Source organism: Fusarium solani (genome assembly GCF_023522795.1).
Source record: "Fusarium solani strain SB1 chromosome Unknown bctg00000011, whole genome shotgun sequence".
Lineage (NCBI taxonomy): Eukaryota > Fungi > Ascomycota > Sordariomycetes > Hypocreales > Nectriaceae > Fusarium > Fusarium solani.
Genome location: NW_027072149.1, coordinates 1612592 through 1629665, shown reverse-complemented (window position 1 = coordinate 1629665; position 17074 = coordinate 1612592). Strand labels below are relative to the sequence as shown.

Below are 17074 nucleotides of genomic sequence, written 5' to 3'. Positions count from 1 at the left end.
CGTTGAGACTGTCAGGTCCTTCCCCCTTGGCATCGGGAAAGTGTAATGTCAAGGCTTAGTCTTCATAAACTTTCGCTTTGCATCAAGAGCAAGACAGCGGGATTTTTCTTTGTTCACGGAGTAACAGACCGATTCTGTGGCTCCATAATGGCTCTTGAGAGTCCGTATTTCGATCCAGTTTATTTTATTCCACACGGACACACACACACACACACACACACACACACACACACAGTCTCTCCCCCTCTCTTTCTCGGCTCACACCTGTCTCAAGACAACCACCAATAACCTGGCACCATGATTCCTGTCACTCTCGACATACTCGACCAGCTCATAGGGCGACCACCTGTCTTGATGCTCGACCGAAATTCCATGGGCGTTGCCTATGTTGATTTCCTAGTCCGCCTTTCTCCACGACACATCACCTCGAAGGAGGGCCGCAATAAGCTCCCCATCGAGCTTTGGCTTACAATACGCGAATTCGCCCAGCCCGCTCTCCAACCGCGTTTCAGGGGTCTTGACAGACGGGGAACCTGCGACGTGGTGATACCGCGTGCTTTGGGAGTGAATACCGACGGGATACCCGCCTTGTTTTGTCAGCCCTTGAGCAGACCACAGTTTGGCTTGTTGAAGCACTGGGATCTAGCGAGGCTGTGCAGGTACTATCTTAAGCGACCGCACCTTCAGCTCTCGGAAGCTAAGAACCCGTTCGGCGAGCCATCAACCCCGGGGGCCACCTTCATAGAACTCCCAATGAGCTGCCTTGCGTCCAGGATACCGACAATTTTCCAACGTCAAAGTCCGGGACGTCATCTGGTGCGTAGAGGCTGGCGACTGCGGGCTCTGTAGGGGTAGTCGAAAGCTGCATGTCCGTGGTGACGAATGACGTCTGCTTTGTCGATATCTCGACATCTCGGTTTACATGTGAGAAAATGAAATATTGCGTGGCCTATGCCCTCTCTGTGTTTGTGAGAAGTATTTCTGGGAAAGCGTGGAATTGCAGGAGATTTATCCTAGCCATGAGTATCTTTCACCTGACGAGCACGATGCTTGGGAAAGAAGACGCCTCGTTAAGTTGGGTTTCGACGGTTAAGGTCGATGCCCATACTTGATGACATTCGTCACGCCTTTGCAGGTCGGCCTGGGTAATACTCTCCTTTGCAGAGCCCCAAGAGATTTTGACGAGATTCGATGATAAGACGCGAGTCTCCTTAGACACGAGCCTCTGCCCTTCGACATCACTCTTCTACTCGTCAACCTTATGGACGCCCTCGACGATAAAATTCGGGTCTCCCTCGTCCACTTCCACAATAGCCTGTTCAGGCGTATGTAAAACCAAGAAGACCGACTCAAATATCTCGATAAGGAGCAGACAGGACTCAAAGAATTGGCAAATAAGCTGTCAAAAGGCGAAAACCTCGGTGTTGATGAGTCCTTCCTAGTCGATCTCGCCGCATATACGGAGTGGCTGAAGGAACAGTCTTCTGGCTTAGTTATCCCATCGAGGGCCGGGCTTCAACTATAACAAAGAGCACATTAAGCTGAAGGAACTATTGGATCTAATAGAGGATCAATGGCTTTGATGATGAGGAAGGACGGTTAGTCGGGCCGTCATTGAAGACAATAATGGATAAGCCGGATCAGAAAAAGTATGCCAATCCTTCCTCGCTTAAAATGAAGGCATGATAAGTTATGGTGTTTTATGGTATTGGGCTTTTATGTCGTCATGTATTGACAGCTGTGTCTTTTGCTATTGTGACTGATGGTTTGTTGTCATGATTGCAGATAATAATAATGAAGAGATAACTAAGCCATTCTCGGCCCTTCAACGTACCCAAACCATGCAAGTCTACTTAAAAATTGGAGAAAGAAAATCTAGAAATGCTGGCAGATGTGTGCTAGTATGGGGCATGGGGGTCATTGGTCTCTTGAATCTTCTCCTGCCAACATGATGAACGACGGGTGGGAGTGCTAGCGATTCGGGGGCGGTTGATTGAGCTATTCATGGCGATGATTTGGTCCGAAATGACGCAAGGACATACATTTCCCTCTCGTCTTCTATGACAGGAACACAAGCCGAGCACTCTTGGCCCTGGGTCGTTGATTTAGGCACACAATAACTACCCACCACAACGGGTGTAATAGTCCAATTCGTTCTAGCTTACAATTTAGGCTTCGGTGCTTTAGGTGAACCTCGGCTGCGATTGATGATCAATCCAGTGCCAATGTTGCACGTTCGCTCTGGGCATATTTCTCATGGCCGGGGTTCAGTGGTGTGATTGACACTACGCAATCGACCTACCTATTTAGTCACCACTGCTCACCTTGACCATAATTTTTAGAAACCTTTTCAAACCTCTCAATCGATTTCGGACAGAATATCGCCGGATTGCACAGCCATGTCCGACTCAGAGATCAAGGCACCTGGCGAAACCAGCACCGCCGAAACCCCCAAACAGGCTGGTGAGTTTGCGTCTAAAATCTCGATGCCGTATTCTAACTAAAGCAGTGAAATGGTATCGCACACCGTTTTATAATGCAACCATCCTTGGAATCTGCAGCTTCGCGGCGCCGGGCTTGTGGGGTGCCATGAACTCGTTGGGCGCGGGCGGCGCTCAGAAGCCTTATCTCATCAACACGGGCAATGCCCTCACCTTCTGCTTGATGATTATATCTTGTTGGTTTACCAGCGGAATCGTCAAGTATGTCGGCATCAAAGGCGCTCTTGTCATCGGTACCATCGGCTTCGCCCCGTATAGCGCCGGTCTCTATCTCAACAATCGGTATGGAGTCGAGTGGCTTGTCATCTTTGGCGCGGCGTGTTGCGGTGTTTCGGCTGGAATTTTCTGGGCTTCCGAAGCTGCTATTGGAATCTCATATCCTGAGCCGCGGAATAGAGGACGGCTTGTGGCTTACTGGCTGTCTTGGACACGAGTTGGCCAGATCCTAGGTGGCGCTATCAACCTTGGTCTCAATGCGGACCGGAACGAAGCTGGAAAGGTCTCGTACAAGGTTTACCTTATATTCATCGCTCTTCAGGCTTTGGGTCCTTTCGCAGCCTTGTTGCTCAATCGCCCTTCCAAAGTCCAGCGTTCAGACGGCAAGGCTGTCGACTTGACAATATTCGACCAACCATGGCAAGAGTTCAAAGCGACAACCCGAACTTTTCTCAAGAAGGAATTTCTCTTGCTTGTCCTATGGATTGGACAAGGCGTGTACTCCGAGTCTGTCTTCTTCACCTACATCGCCCTATGGTTCAGCGTGCGCGCCAGAGCGCTTGGCTCGTTCGTGTCTGGTGTCGTGGCTGTCATTGCCGGCAACTTGCTCGGCGTCTGGCTGGACCAAAATCAGGTCGCCCTCAAGAAGCGCGCTCGATGGGCGTACATCACCATCATGACGTTGCAGGGTGCATGGTGGATATGGTTGACCGTTAACGTGACCAAGTACCGCAAGGAGCAGCCAATCTACGACTGGAGCGATCCTGGGTTCGGCCGCGCCTTTGGCGTTTTCATCTTTCTCGTTTCTGGTTTCCAGCTCAACTACAATTTTGCCTTCTTCATCATTGGCCAGATTTCTACGAGCCCACAGGAGACAGTTCGACTTTCGGCGCTTTTGAGAGGAACGGAGTCAGCATGGCAAGCTCTCAGTTACGGACTTAACGCTCTGCCCATCTTTGCGACAGTCGGTAGTACATATCTCAACTTTGTACTTTGGGGATTGTCTTTGTTCCCAGCTTGGCTGGTCATCAAGAAGCTGGGGACAGGCAACGAACAGTTTGATGCGGAGCCACAGGGTGACAGCGAGGAAGGTCAAACAACGCCCAAGGATTCAGCTTAGCCAATGAACAATATGGCCTGGGGGTAATTTGACTGAAAAGATAGCCGCGGGCCCTTTACCGACGGGCTATCTCAAGGGCTTCACGGATGCTTCTCACTTAGTCTTCAGGTAGCCCGGACAATAGAAAGAACCATGGACCCTACGTTAGCCACTCTCACGTGCGAACACCATTTGTCTGGGGACAAGCAGATATAGGTCAACTGAAGTCGAAAGCTCTGCATCTGTGCAATAGTTTGTCATTGATAGGCAAGTAACACGATGCTTTTACTGTAAAAGCACTTTTGACACCCTCATCTCACGAGATCATTCCACGTTTACGGAGCATCGGTAGGATCCCTAGTAAAGGTTAGCGACAGCTCACTTGAACCTAACAGGGATTAATCTGCTGTAACTTACCAGTCCGTAACCAAGTGCTCATCGAGAGCATCCAAGACGGCCATGTCACTTTCCGAGATCTCGAAACCATCGACACTCGCGTTCTCAAGCATACGGGCCTGCTTGGTGCTCTTGGGCAGGGTGACGAAACCGTGCTGAAGACCCCACCTGTGGCATGTTAGTACTGAGCGCAGAAATAATGTGTCTTGAATGAACTCTTCTTACTTGACAAAGATCTGGGCTGGTGTGACTGAGTACTTCTTGGCGAGGCCGTTGATGGTGGGATCACTCATGCGCATGGCGCGAGCGAGAGGAGCGTAGGCCTCGATGGTGATGTTGTGCTTGGCGCAGGTGGCCCTGATGTCCTTTTGGATGTTGAAAGGGTGAACCTCGATCTGGTTGATGACAGGCGGGATGCGAGGGTTCGAGGCCATCAGCTCCTCGATCTGGTGGTTGTTATTGATCAAACTTGAGCACCACTATACGCCGAGAGCACTTACATGAGCGGAGCCGTAGTTGCTGACACCGCCCGATCGAATTTCTCCATTGTCAATGGCATCCTCGAGGGCCTTCCAGCTGGTGAGTCTGGCTTGCTTGCCGCCATAGGGACTGTGCAGGAGGAAGAGGTCGATGTAGCCCAGGCCGGACTCGTCAACAGACTCCTTGATGGATCGTCGAACAGCGTCATACGACTCATCACAGCTGGCAAGCTTAGAGGTGTAGAAAATGTCCTCGCGCTTCAAGCCAGTAGTGTTCTCGCTGCTACCGAGGAAGTCGCTGATGGCCTTGCCAGCCTGACGCTCGTTGCGGTACATCTGGGCGCAGTCAAAGCCTCGGTAGCCACTCAACAATCCTAGACGGACAGCCTCGGTAGCCTCCTTGGTTGACATCATGTACAGTCCCAACTGGACGCGAGGGATTGTGATGCCATTGGCTAGCTACTGGGTCGTTAGTCGCGCAACCAACAGCATGAGGGGTTCGCAGTACCGTAGCCTTGGAGGCCAACAAGGACGGAGTTGATGATGCCATTTTTCTCGAATCTGAGTCGCTCAATGTCTTGAAGTGCCGAGGACGTCTTTGCACTGAGAAATGCCGCGTTATCAAGAAGAGATCAAAGTCCGATCTCGCAGCGGGGTCGGCAGTTGTATGCGTGGGGTGAGGGTTACATAATTATTGCGTCGTAGATTATGAGACGTTTGCTTCCCACAGTCATTTTCATGATTGGTTATCAATCAGCTGGCTCGGGTCAGATCTCCGTCGGATGAGGTATAAAGGAACGACTATTGACACTTGTGGCTGCACGGGTGGGACGATAATCGGGATGGACGTTGCGCTACCGAGTGGGAATATGCCTCGTTACGGGAGAAGACATGGGGCTTGTTGATGAAGATAACTATTGTTCAGGCGAGTGACGATCCATCATGATATATTTCGCATTATGAGAGCCTCACCCGTCGCCGAAGACCAACAGCTTCTGTGCCATTGCTACCAGCTCGGTAGCGGACCCGGGCCAAAGATCTGGAGACCCAGCGCAAACTGTTCTAAAACGTAAAGCCAGTCATTCTTTCAGCAGCGTTCCACAACCTATCGGCAACCTCCACATCCTGCACATGGGTAGATGCAATCTCGGCGACCTGGCAATCATCGATATAAACACCACCGTGGGCTGTGATCCGAGTTAGGTTTCAAAGGAGACGACTCGATGCCATGAAAAGCTTACCATCAAGAGCAGGATCCAGGGAAGCAACTAGAAAGCTAGCTGCACCTTGAGAGGCAGACTTGTACTCCATGGTCGGGTTGCGGAATCCGTTAACGTGCCTCTGCAACTCTGTCACAACGACTAGCAGAGGGTCAGTCTCCATAGTTCGAATAGAGTATTTTCTCACGTACCTCCTGGGGCTGCGCTGATAGCCGTGACGCCTTTACTCTCGAATCTTTCCTTCAGCCCAACGGAAAAGAGCATGGAGGCGGCGTTGGAGTGCAGATAAGCCAGCATGCCATTGTACTCTCCAGCGTTTGCTAGGGAGCCAAGCCCCAAGTTCTGCACCAGGTTCATGTTTGGCTCTTCCTCTGCCGGCAATGGCTTGTCGCCCTCCCATTCGAGATCATGAAATCGGATGGGGCAAACCATGTACCCTCCAGACGTGACATTGACGACTCGTCCACCGTTGGTCAACTTTGATATGAGGAGGTTGGTAAAGAGCCAATGGCCAAGGAAGTTGGTTGCAAAATGCATCTCATATCCATCTGTAGACAAGGTACGGTTGGGCAACGCCATGACTCCAGCATTGTTGATCAAGATGTCGATGCGCTGGTGTTGTTCAAGAGCCTCGGCTGCAGCTTGCACGGAAGCGATGGAAGACAGATCCATCTGCACAACCTCGATCAATGGAGGATTGGCCATGCCTTCTTTGATGGTTTGGGCAACGGTTTCAGCCTTGGCAATGGATCGCGCCGTGAAGATCAACTTTGCGGGCTTCTTTGTTGAAAGAGCCGGTGCCACCGCCTCGCCGAGACCATTGGGCGAGACTCCGGTGATGAGGACTGAATATGTCAGCATATTCATGTAACTTGTCTCTGCTCTGGATTGTACCTGCTCGTCTTGCCGACAACATTCTCGGCAAATGCTTCAACCACCTCTTCGCAGGTGGTCGTTTTGTTGAACTCGAGGTACGTCATCATTGTAGAATACAATGTCTCAAGTGTTCACCAGACCCAGATAGCATGAACATCCCTAGGCTTTCCGAGTCAGCGTATATATAACTTCCATATCTCCAGAGTTATATGATATGCATGGGCCCTGGATTTAAGACCTAGACTCGGAGACGGTTGGATAAGCCCGTCAAGACGCATAAGCGCGAGTCAGTCTCGAACTAGATAGCTTCTTGATACTACACTACTTATTCTAACAGGCATACTAGAGCCTTGATCTCGGACATAAGGGTAAAGCTCCGAATACTAGTGGCTTTGGTTGCCGCCTGCATTATCCCCGATGATCAACGGTTCAATAGTGCTTGCTTACCAACACAAGAACTCACATGAGGAGAATAGAGTTGGTAGAACCATTGGTCTCCTTGATAGGCCAAGAGTCAAGAATGGATAGTAAAGCCATGAGAGAGAGGCCTATGCGGCTTATTGGGTATGTTTTTACTTCATTTTTTTCGTTACCCACAGGGGTGAGGCAGTGCATCCCTTGCCTTGGCTTCGATGAGAGCCAGATAAAGTCTACTCACATTAGAGTCTGCTCACCACACTTTTAGAAGTGCTCCCTATCGTGGCTTGCCTAGAACCATAGCCTTGGTTAACTCGAGCCCCACAAGCACTTCCTTCCTGGTGCTTCACTGCAATTTTAACCCCTCTCGAGGGACTGCGAGCTCATGGGTAAGGGCTGATAACTAAGAAATCCACAGATGATGGGAACCTATACTGTCAGAAAGTCACCACTAAGCCAAAAAGCATGGCGCGCCACTTTAGTTAGTGGTGCAACTTCTTATCGCAGCTTATAGCCAATTCAACATCTACACATTCCTTAAGGATCTAACTATTGGGTGAGATGCAGCCGACCCTCAGCGAAACATTCCAGCGCTTTCTTGCTGGCTGGTCTGCTGTCCATTCGCTCCCACCACGCAGCCAGATTCTTCCTCCCAGTGTCGTTCAGAAAGGGTACCGGAGTACACATGGGCTTCATAAGTCCGTAGAAGTGAATATCTGCTGCAGAAAACCGATCACCGCAAAGCCACTTCTTATCCTCCAGCTCATCATCAAATCGATTCAGGGCTTGGCAGATGTTGACTTTTTGCCATAGCCTCGCTTCAGGGCAGGGGATCCGGTTTCCACGGTAAAAGTCGACGGTGTCGGGGTCGTTCCGGTAGTAGCTAGTGACAGGCTCGCAAATCTCCAAGTCTGCGCGCCGCAGCCACATGCGCGTCTCAGCTCGTTCAAGAGCGGTCGTTCCAAATAGTGACGCGCCGCCACCGGCAATCTCGTCGAGATACTCGGCAATTGCCGTGATTTCGGTAAGAACAAAGTCGTCTGAGATGCGCAGCGCGGGTACCGTGCCACGAGAGTGGACATTTTTCACATAAGCAGGCTTGCGGTTCTCCATGGTCATGATATCGATCTGCTTGACGTCGAGTGAGACATGGCCGCGTTCGAGAATGAAGAGGCGAACGGCGCAGGTGTTTATCCCAGGAGCGTCGTAGAGAAGCATGCTTATGAGCCTTAGAGTTTAGACGAAGCGATTATGAGCCGGGACTTGAAGGGAAACAATAGTTTTAATGGAAAAGGTCACAGGCTTGGGGTCACGTCTGCATACATGGTAGTTTTAAAGATATTGGTGTTAACGTTATGCTACGTCACGATTCTGCACTGTCCGGGCTTTGACTCTTATCTCCGTCCCCGACAGCCTATCCCCCGACATCCTAACTCCAGTTGCTGTGTGCACTGCCGAACACGAACTCGACGACGGCGGCATTGACAGCTGTGATAATGAAGCATAAACTTTGTTACAAACTAAACCAGTCGAAACGTTGCCCAATACGACCAGAGGAACCCGAGCTCATCAACCTCCGACTCTGGCGCGAGCTTACCCGCCCGTTTAGCTAGAGGAAGCCAATCTTGCCAACTTCCGCCAGCTGACTCTGACATGACTGACTTGAGATAAGTTTGCAGCTCTAATAGAAATGTCTTGTCACTGTTGGGTTGTGATGAGCCCTCAGGCTCGGCACGCTGCTGCATGCCGCCGTCTGCAATGGTATGGACAATGAATTTAGACAAAATACCATCATCCAGGTCATCTCGGAAGGTACCGAGCCGCTTCACCGAGTATGCGGCTTGTTTCTCTTCCCCATTTTGTTCTGTAATCTCTTGCACGATCAAGCCTTGTACCATGTTCCCCTTGGCAGTCCCAAAAAGAAGGAGAGGAGCAAAATAGATGGAGGAAGCGATGTCTTGCTGCGTGCCAAGCTCGTGGTCCAAGGAAAGCTTGGTGAGGTAACATGAAAGATATAGACATCCAGGATCTTTGTCTACAACGACCGGGGATGTCGATAATATGGCCTGGTTCTTATCGTCACTTTTGGTGCCTGTTCCAAACATGTGGGCGGGAATGAGGAGACACTCCATATCGATGAAGCCGGATTTAATGGACCCAAAAAGATCCTCTCCAACAGGTATGATAGAAGTGTTCTTGACTTGGGCTAAAGGCCGACCCGGCTTGAAATTCCAATCGTCGTGAGCCTCGGAGCGGGTATGGCACCAACGGGCGTGTGTGTCATATTCGACAGGGCCCAATGCTGAAGCCCAAGACCATGAAGGGGCCATCCACTTTCCCTGTGCTGGAGGATTAGTTGTCGGAGACGCTGTGTCAAGCTTGTCCCAATGAAGTCCTGGGAGTAGTAACTCTTTCCATAGCCCAGCAGCGTAATCCCCAGGGCCTCGCTGGGATAGGAGCTTAGCCACACCAGAGAAGGCCACAAGTCGATCTGACTCGAATGTCAAGTCAGTATGTGTGTACTTTTCTATCATGCCCGGCCAGAGCTCGCGATGGAAGTAATCCGCAAGCATTTTCTTCGCTGGGCGCATCCTTGCGCGGACGACGCCCGTGCCGAAATTGTGACTTGGCAAACCATCCGGGAAGGCCTCAGAAGCACGGGATTGGTCACATTCCCAATACAACTGCTCGTTGCCAAGATAGACGATCCTCGATGAGAGAATTCTTTCCTGGTAGACCCACCCTCGACGATTGATGGGCGACTCCAGAACCGCCTTGTCCCACTCCTCCAAGTCAACTAAAAGGGCCTTCTCCGGATCTCCATGCTTTGTGTAAAAGTCATGAACAATTTCAGCATAGCTGCCATGCATGAGCTCATTAATCTCGGATTCTCGGAAGCTCATGCGCCTCTTGGGAGTTGGTAGGCTTGCGTAGGTGTCGCTGATTCCCTTTAGTCGTATATCGTTCATGTAGATATCCTTGGACGGGATCTCCACAGGAACAATGACTTCAGGGTCTCTCTTGGGAAGGCAGCCATTTCCCGTACCACCCCAACAAATACTAAAAGTGACAAGAGAGTTCATGTATATTCCGGCCATCATTGCAGCCTCGTTCCGGAAGTCTTCGGGCGAGTCTTGAAAGATGCATAGGGAATCAATCCAGATGTACTGTATGTCTAGGGTTCGACATAGGAACATGACATCCTGATAGTCCTGTGGAAGGGTAGAGTCCGGCTCGCCACTTTGAAGTTTGGCAAAGTTCTCTCGTTTCAGCTGGGGAACATGTTTGGTCCATCGGTGGCTTAGAGCTGCATAGGTTCGATATGTCGGTTCTCCGTTGGTGACTACCAAAGACCACTTCGAAGATCCTTGACCATGCAGGTCAAGCAAGCGAGTGGGGATCTCTGCTTGTCCCTTTCCTAGCATAGACGTGCGTGATCGGCATCGTTCGTGGCCATTTGAACACTGAGATATCCAAGACCGGATTTGACCAATGTCCAAGCCAGAGCCCAACGCATTGCAGTCTTGCCTGGTACTACCGGCAAACGGGCTTTTAGAAGAGCTCCTGTACTGCGAGAAATAGGCGACTGGAAGCACAGTAACGATCTGCTCTGGATGAGACTCGTCCTTGCAGCGAATCTGAATGGAGCTCAGCGGAGGTTGATCTTGGTCCGGACGGAATGCCCGCCATAACTCTCCATAAGAAGAGAATCCGTCCCTCTCCTCCTTTCTCGGGACCGCCGAAGGCGATAATCGGAGGTGCCTCCAAAGCATCCAACAGATGGGGCAGGCAAGCTCAAGGGAAGAGCACAGTGAGTCCCAGGAGTCGTGCATGCGAAAGTGGATGATCAACTCCATGTCATTGGAGTGACTGTTGAGGATGCTCTGACATATTTTGCAGAGCCCCATCTTCAGAAGTGTCGTCCACCAACTTCTTTCCGGTCTCTCAGCTGGTTGTTGAATGAATATTAGCGCAGGTTGAGCACAGCGGAGACGTTGACAGCTGACATGCATTGGACAGGGACTGAGTAAGCCAATGACAAAACGAGTAATTCCGTGATCCCTCACAGCGAGGTCAACGAGTTGGCGGCCTCATGCTGATAGAGCCCTCGTCCCACAGTTCCGTTCTTGGCTGTCAGATTATTATGCACGATAATTCACGATAATTGACAGAACAAGCAATGAGCAGCCCGTTGTGGCTGGCGCACCTCCAGGCGAAGCCCAAAAGCCTACCAATGCCGAGATATTCGCGGGGCCCCCTGAAGCCCTCTTCAGCTGGCCACCCAGCAGCTCCAGTCAGAGTCTCGGTTAGCGCCCGTAACCTCGCAACGGCCCGCAGCGGGTGGAGTTACAGCTCCAGCTCAGCTGGTCTAGTGTTCAATAACGTGGGAATAGTGTCCCAAAAGAGGTATGGGACACCGCTTAGAGAGTCTTGGACTATGATCTATGGCTTTTGGCGATGGAAGGAAGATGGGTCTTTGTCTTGAGTGAAAAACGATATATTTCTCAGTCTGCATTGCCAAATTTTCTTCAAGCAATTTCGCCCTTCCTCTCTTAACCTTTGCTTCCCAGCGAGCGACACACCATGGTCTACAGCCCTGCTACCAAGCATCCCAACGGCGCCCGCCTTCTTGCCCTTGATGGAGGTGGTGTCCGAGGTGTCATGGCCCTAGAAGTCCTCGCCGAAGTCATGGACCGGGTAAGGAGAAAGAAGGGCCTAACTGAGCCTTGCCGCCCTGCCGACTACTTTGAGCTTGCGGCTGGAACTAGCACGGGCGGCATCATCGGTATCATGCTCTTCCGGCTTCGCATGACTGCTGAGGATGCCATCAAGCAGTACGACGTGATTGCATCACAGGTCTTTAGCCCAAGGGTCTACGGCTGGAACATTGGCTGGATGCCCACGTTTCTTTCTTCCACCATCAACAACAGCAAAACTCTCGTGCAAAGCAGCCGCTTTGATGATGCTTCGTTGAAGAAGGCTGTCGATGGTGTCGTCGAGAAGTTTGGACTGGATGAGAACGACAGGAAGCTGAAGGGAGATGCACCACTGCAACATCCTGGATCTGCAAGAATGTCAGTTGGCCCCATCGTGTGCAATGAACTATCGCATCTAACCAAAGGAACAGTTTCTGCTGCACAACCGCCCAGAACCGGGCTGAGACTGTGCTTCTTCGAACATACAAGGATAACAACATCTACTGCAGTTCCAAGACAAACGACACCATGGCCTTGCATCAGGACAAGGTAACAATCAGCCTTGCCACTCGCGCAACTTCTGCTGCACCCACATACTTCCCCGAAGTCACCTTCCCCGAGGGCACTCCCAAGAGCAAGGACAATGAGCGACTGGTCTTCTGGGATGGTGGCCTTCTCAACAACAACCCCATCGACCAATTGTGGTACTCAAGATACGAGCTCACTCAGCCCCACGAACCACCACCAGCCATTTCGTGCGTCATCAGCCTAGGAACCGGTTACACAAAGCCCGACTCCCCCTCAGAATCATGGTTCCAGCTCGTTGGTGTGGCAGCCGAGGTCATGGAGTTCTCAACCAACACCAACGCCAAGGCCAAGGATTTCACCCGCCACATGACTACACTCAACCTGCGAGGCGAGCACAAGGACACCAAGTACGTCAGGCTCAACCCGTCTCTTGGGAAGAGCGAGATTGGACTCGCCGATTACACGAAGATTAAGGAGCTGAAAGCCATGGCTCAAAAGTATCTCACCGACAAGAGGAATCAGGAGTGGATCAACAAGGCTGTTGACGCCATCTGTGCTTGATTGAGTTGATGGATTGTATTATTATCCCCCATATGGACAAATAAAAGCGCATGCTTTTCTCGAATGGTTATTTCGCTTGAAACACTCGGGCATTTCTGTTTTGGGCTGGCAGGCCAGGTGTGCAGGACCAACACCAATAGGCAACCCCCTGAATTCAACCATGACCCCTGTCAATTCATGGTCAATATTTATAGCTTGGGGGCCCCTTGTCCATCTCAATCTTGTCCTTCTTCTCATGTCATACTCTGGCTCTCGGCAAAATGTTTCGCGTAATCGGGATAATGTTCTGCTTCTACCACGGTTTGCGGTATTTGTTTCGCATTATCAGATTCACCCGCCGCTTCCTCTATGCTCTGTGGCGTTCCACACGCCCTTACCTCTTACCCACCATTCTCGCTCTGTTCTTGCCAATACTTACCGGGTGTGTGGATGGAGTTCTCATTAGCACTGACTTTTCTGATTGGGGGAACCAACTCTTGGTTTTGTTTGAGAAGAACGTCCAGGATGCTCGAGAATTTGGGTCACCAAGCGCCCACGACGTTGGTATTCCTCCTTACCACGTCCCATGGCTTCTAGATCCGACCAACTGGTGGATAGAGTTGGGGATGGTGGGACAGAACGACACCAGAGACTTGGGCGATTTAAACCTTCTATATCGGAAAACGAACCAGACAACACCAGGCAAGCCTTGGCATCATTGGGTATACGCTTCGAACAACCCTTTTCAAGATACAGATCTCTTCTTGGATGAGTGGGATAAAGCATTTGATCAACTTGTACAACACCGATACGTTTCCCCATCCGTCGAATCGGCCAGCTTCCACTACATCGCTTGCCCCTCGAATTTTCTCTGCTCCAGCTGGCACATTGACGGTCCAGCCTTTGTGCACTTCACCACGGCACCCGAGAAGTATTCCAAAAGTCCCAAAGTCTCTGGTTGCGAGGCCGTCACTGTCCGCATCATCAACCTACCCCTGAAGACTCCGGTCGATGGCCCCAGAATATTTCCGAGTTATTTCGACCAGATGCGAGCCGTCACAGACAACACGTCCCTTTGGTCAACCTTCCCAATATATGATGAGAATACATATATGCTACAAACGCTAGCCAAGCGGCGTGAAATCTCAGAGACCTCCTACCCGTGGACGTATGGAACTTTGGTAACGCTGACTCGATGGGTGAACAAGCTATACACTACAGAGTACTCTATATATCTAGAGGAGATTCGAGTGCTGGTCACCTTTGTAACTTCTGTATTAACTCTGGGGGCTCAGATGTATTGGAAACACTTGGCCCAGTTGTTTAATGGGAAACAAAATGAAGGGCCATAAAGACGCGTGGAGGCATGGGCTTGTGTAGAGACGGAACAGACATTTAAGTGGCTATCTGTGAACTACATTCTAAATAAGAACTACATCGCGATCATTTGTGGCCATGAGGAAAGCTGCCTTAGTTTCCACACAACCAACCCTCTGGAAAATTCCTTCAGCGCTTTCCCTAAGAACCAAGCCAAAAAGATGACCGTCTTCAAGCTTGGGCGGCATTTTACCCGGCACCCAGTCTCCTGAACCAGTGGTTTCAGCAAGAGGGAGCAGGTAGAAGAAGCCTTCGACGATACCATCGGAGTCGTCTGGGAAAACATGTATAGTGACACGGTCGCGTTGACCTGAGCTCGCAGCACAAATATGCATCCGCCAATGGTTCGTATCATCATATTGGTGCCGTTTCTGCCGGTATTTTGGCCGGCTCCTCAAACCCTCAGTTACGGTGACTAGGTCCATGTAGTCATCTTCTTTCCCTCTCAGATACATATATCCACGAATTAAACCACCCGAGAGGGTGAGTTTAGCGTTGGAAATGTTGCTTGACTGATGCGGCCCGAGGGTCTCACATGTGAGGTCTTGTATTTGGACGCGCGGTATGATGGACGTGGCCTCGAAAAACTCGAAGCGTCTTCTGCTATTTCTTGGGGCTTTGTTAGTGTAGCACAAACTTGCCCAAGACCATGTTGGTGCGCCGCATCCCTTCGAACGAACGGGCAAATGATTCATTGATTCATTCGAAAGCCCCCACCAGAGACAGTCGGGAAGATTGCTCCTCCAGACCCCTACCACATACTCATCGTGGAGGATCTGTGACAGTCTCACTGCTAATGCAGATATTGCGTGCAGTCGATTGGACTCCATTGTAAGGTCTCGGGAACAGTATTCTGTGAGAACAGTGAACCACATACGAAAAATGTCGGTGCGTTTTGCCTCATCTTTGACACAAAAGGCATGTGTTAGCTCAGGAAGCAACGATATTATGCTCAAAGGTTCAGATCATCCACATACCTAACTGTCGGCCATGAGAGACTTCCTTGTATCGTACTCAATGAAGCGTCTCGTGAGACTATCGTTGCTATGTTGATCTCGAGCCGGCTCGAGATTGTCCCTGAGTCTTTCGTGAGACCTCGGGGGCAGCTCTCAGAGGCACTCAACTCCGCACATTCAAAAGAGACCCAGTATGGGTCAAAAAAGATTGTCCTTCGCGGGAATATCCTCTCTTGCAGGATCCACCCCTCGACTATCAAGATGTGAGACAGGCGTTCGCAAAACCGGAGACAATTCCAAAACCACTCTTTGTGTCTTGACTGGAAAGTTAGGTGTATTGATGGTGACGGGAAGATGCAATGGTCGATTAGCTTCGCCATCGCGCTCGTAAAATAGTCCGGCGTCGGTGCTTTCAGTTGCTTCTGCGATATTGACATCTGCATTTTGGTAATAGTCGGCCATCTTAGGTATCTCGAGTGCTTTATCATCATCAAGATCTTGGACGATACAGAGCGAGTCAATCCAGAGGTATCTCAAGCCAAGTTTCCGGGTCGTAATCGCGGCTTCTCGGAATGTCCTTGTGAGCGTACTTGCCGGGATGCCGTCCTGGACGTATTTCCGTTCGGCGGAGGAGTATGTACAGCAGGAGTGGCCAGGCTTCCAGCGATGACTGAGAGTCGCATATGGCGGTCTCGCGTTGTGCAGATTGCTTTGAGCTGACAGGACTAGAAAAACTAGGCCAGATTGCCCCTCGACCTTGGACACATCAAGAAGGCGTTTTGGGTAGGTGAAAAGTGACTCAGAAGCCTTCTTGCCGCAAGTTTTATGGTCGTTTTCGCACATTTTGATCCATGATCTTATCAGCGCCATGCTAGCATCGCTCCCTGTAGAAGCGTCACTGCCCACAGCCTCGAGTGCCGGATGGATGTGCCCCCGGCCATCCGTTGGGGCTGTCGTTTCTGCGTCGCCATGGCGGAATGAAGACCTTGAAATAACATGCCGATTCTGGATCTGAAAATGGAGGCCCGTTTTTTGGAAGTCAATCCAAAGAAATGGGGGAGAATCGCCATGATTGAACCCGATCTCCTCGTCGATGAAGAAGAACTCCTGGTCTTCGGCTTCATCCATGTACTGAAGTGCGAGGGATATTTTTCGATTCGCATCCAAAACACCTTTTCCGTCAAGCTGAATCATGCGGTAAATCGCAAGGCAGAGGCTGCAGGCTCGCGATTTCGCCGAACGTTCCAATGAGGAGAAGTTCGGATGTAGCACAGCTTCGAGCCTGAGCAGATTGTCACCCACCGGATCAAAGGTGACGTTCTGACAAGTGTTGCAAAAAGTCATGGTGTGTTGTTTCTCACTTTGACTTTGTCTGGAAAGCATACATCCTGTCGGGATCTGACGATGAACCCTTTTGGCGCAGGGGAGAGGATCTGAGAATGCTAAATTGTTGAGGGGTGATCTGAAGTGTTGGACCTGATTTCAGGCTTCAACCGCCTCATGCCCGAGTAGCTTGGCACCAACCAACGAATCAGGACCCTCCTTCTTTTGCATTGGCGAGGTACTGTACGCCCATTGGGTGCCTCTCATTGAGGGTCATTCAGCTGCCTGGCAGCTGTTTCACATTAGGACATCTAGGCGACTGAACAGCAAGCAGGGCACTATGATCTCGTGCGCAATAAAGGAACTGCGAACACGAAGTCTACTCTCTCATGATGGTTAGAGCAGTTAGATACCCCCTGAGAGGTCTAACCTTTTATGATGTAGCTAAG

At 50.7% G+C, this 17074-nt stretch overlaps 7 protein-coding genes across 7 annotated transcripts; 3 read left to right on the top strand and 4 right to left on the bottom strand.

The window, feature by feature from the left end:
- Positions 1-2399: 2399 nt before the first annotated feature.
- On the top strand, positions 2400-3837 carry MRS44_015609 (uncharacterized protein; the record flags this gene model as incomplete). The annotated part of the gene is made up of 2 exons (XM_046282145.2): positions 2400-2463; positions 2510-3837. The coding sequence occupies 2 exons, from the start codon at positions 2400-2402 to the stop codon at positions 3835-3837; spliced, it is 1392 nt and encodes a 463-aa protein (XP_046130246.2).
- Positions 3838-4151: 314 nt separating this feature from the next.
- MRS44_015608 (uncharacterized protein) lies at positions 4152-6772 on the bottom strand (the record flags this gene model as incomplete). The annotated part of the gene is made up of 8 exons (XM_046278735.2): positions 4152-4173; positions 4234-4380; positions 4438-4658; positions 4713-5150; positions 5664-5748; positions 5797-5878; positions 5933-6052; positions 6103-6772. The coding sequence occupies 8 exons, from the start codon at positions 6770-6772 to the stop codon at positions 4152-4154; spliced, it is 1785 nt and encodes a 594-aa protein (XP_046130248.2).
- Positions 6773-7753: 981 nt separating this feature from the next.
- On the bottom strand, positions 7754-8422 carry MRS44_015607 (uncharacterized protein; the record flags this gene model as incomplete). Its single annotated transcript, XM_046282146.2, has 1 exon — positions 7754-8422. One exon carries the CDS (start codon positions 8420-8422, stop codon positions 7754-7756), a length of 669 nt encoding a protein of 222 aa, XP_046130249.2.
- Positions 8423-8724: 302 nt separating this feature from the next.
- MRS44_015606 (uncharacterized protein) lies at positions 8725-11112 on the bottom strand (the record flags this gene model as incomplete). Its single annotated transcript, XM_046282147.2, has 1 exon — positions 8725-11112. One exon carries the CDS (start codon positions 11110-11112, stop codon positions 8725-8727), a length of 2388 nt encoding a protein of 795 aa, XP_046130250.2.
- Positions 11113-11788: 676 nt separating this feature from the next.
- MRS44_015605 (uncharacterized protein) lies at positions 11789-12990 on the top strand (the record flags this gene model as incomplete). The annotated part of the gene is made up of 2 exons (XM_046282148.2): positions 11789-12279; positions 12333-12990. The coding sequence occupies 2 exons, from the start codon at positions 11789-11791 to the stop codon at positions 12988-12990; spliced, it is 1149 nt and encodes a 382-aa protein (XP_046130251.1).
- A 260-nt stretch (positions 12991-13250) lies between these two features.
- On the top strand, positions 13251-14321 carry MRS44_015604 (uncharacterized protein; the record flags this gene model as incomplete). The annotated part of the gene is made up of 1 exon (XM_046276801.2): positions 13251-14321. The coding sequence occupies one exon, from the start codon at positions 13251-13253 to the stop codon at positions 14319-14321; it is 1071 nt and encodes a 356-aa protein (XP_046130252.2).
- A 1179-nt stretch (positions 14322-15500) lies between these two features.
- Positions 15501-16646, bottom strand: MRS44_015603 (uncharacterized protein; the record flags this gene model as incomplete). Its single annotated transcript, XM_065619274.1, has 1 exon — positions 15501-16646. One exon carries the CDS (start codon positions 16644-16646, stop codon positions 15501-15503), a length of 1146 nt encoding a protein of 381 aa, XP_065475346.1.
- Positions 16647-17074: the final 428 nt, after the last annotated feature.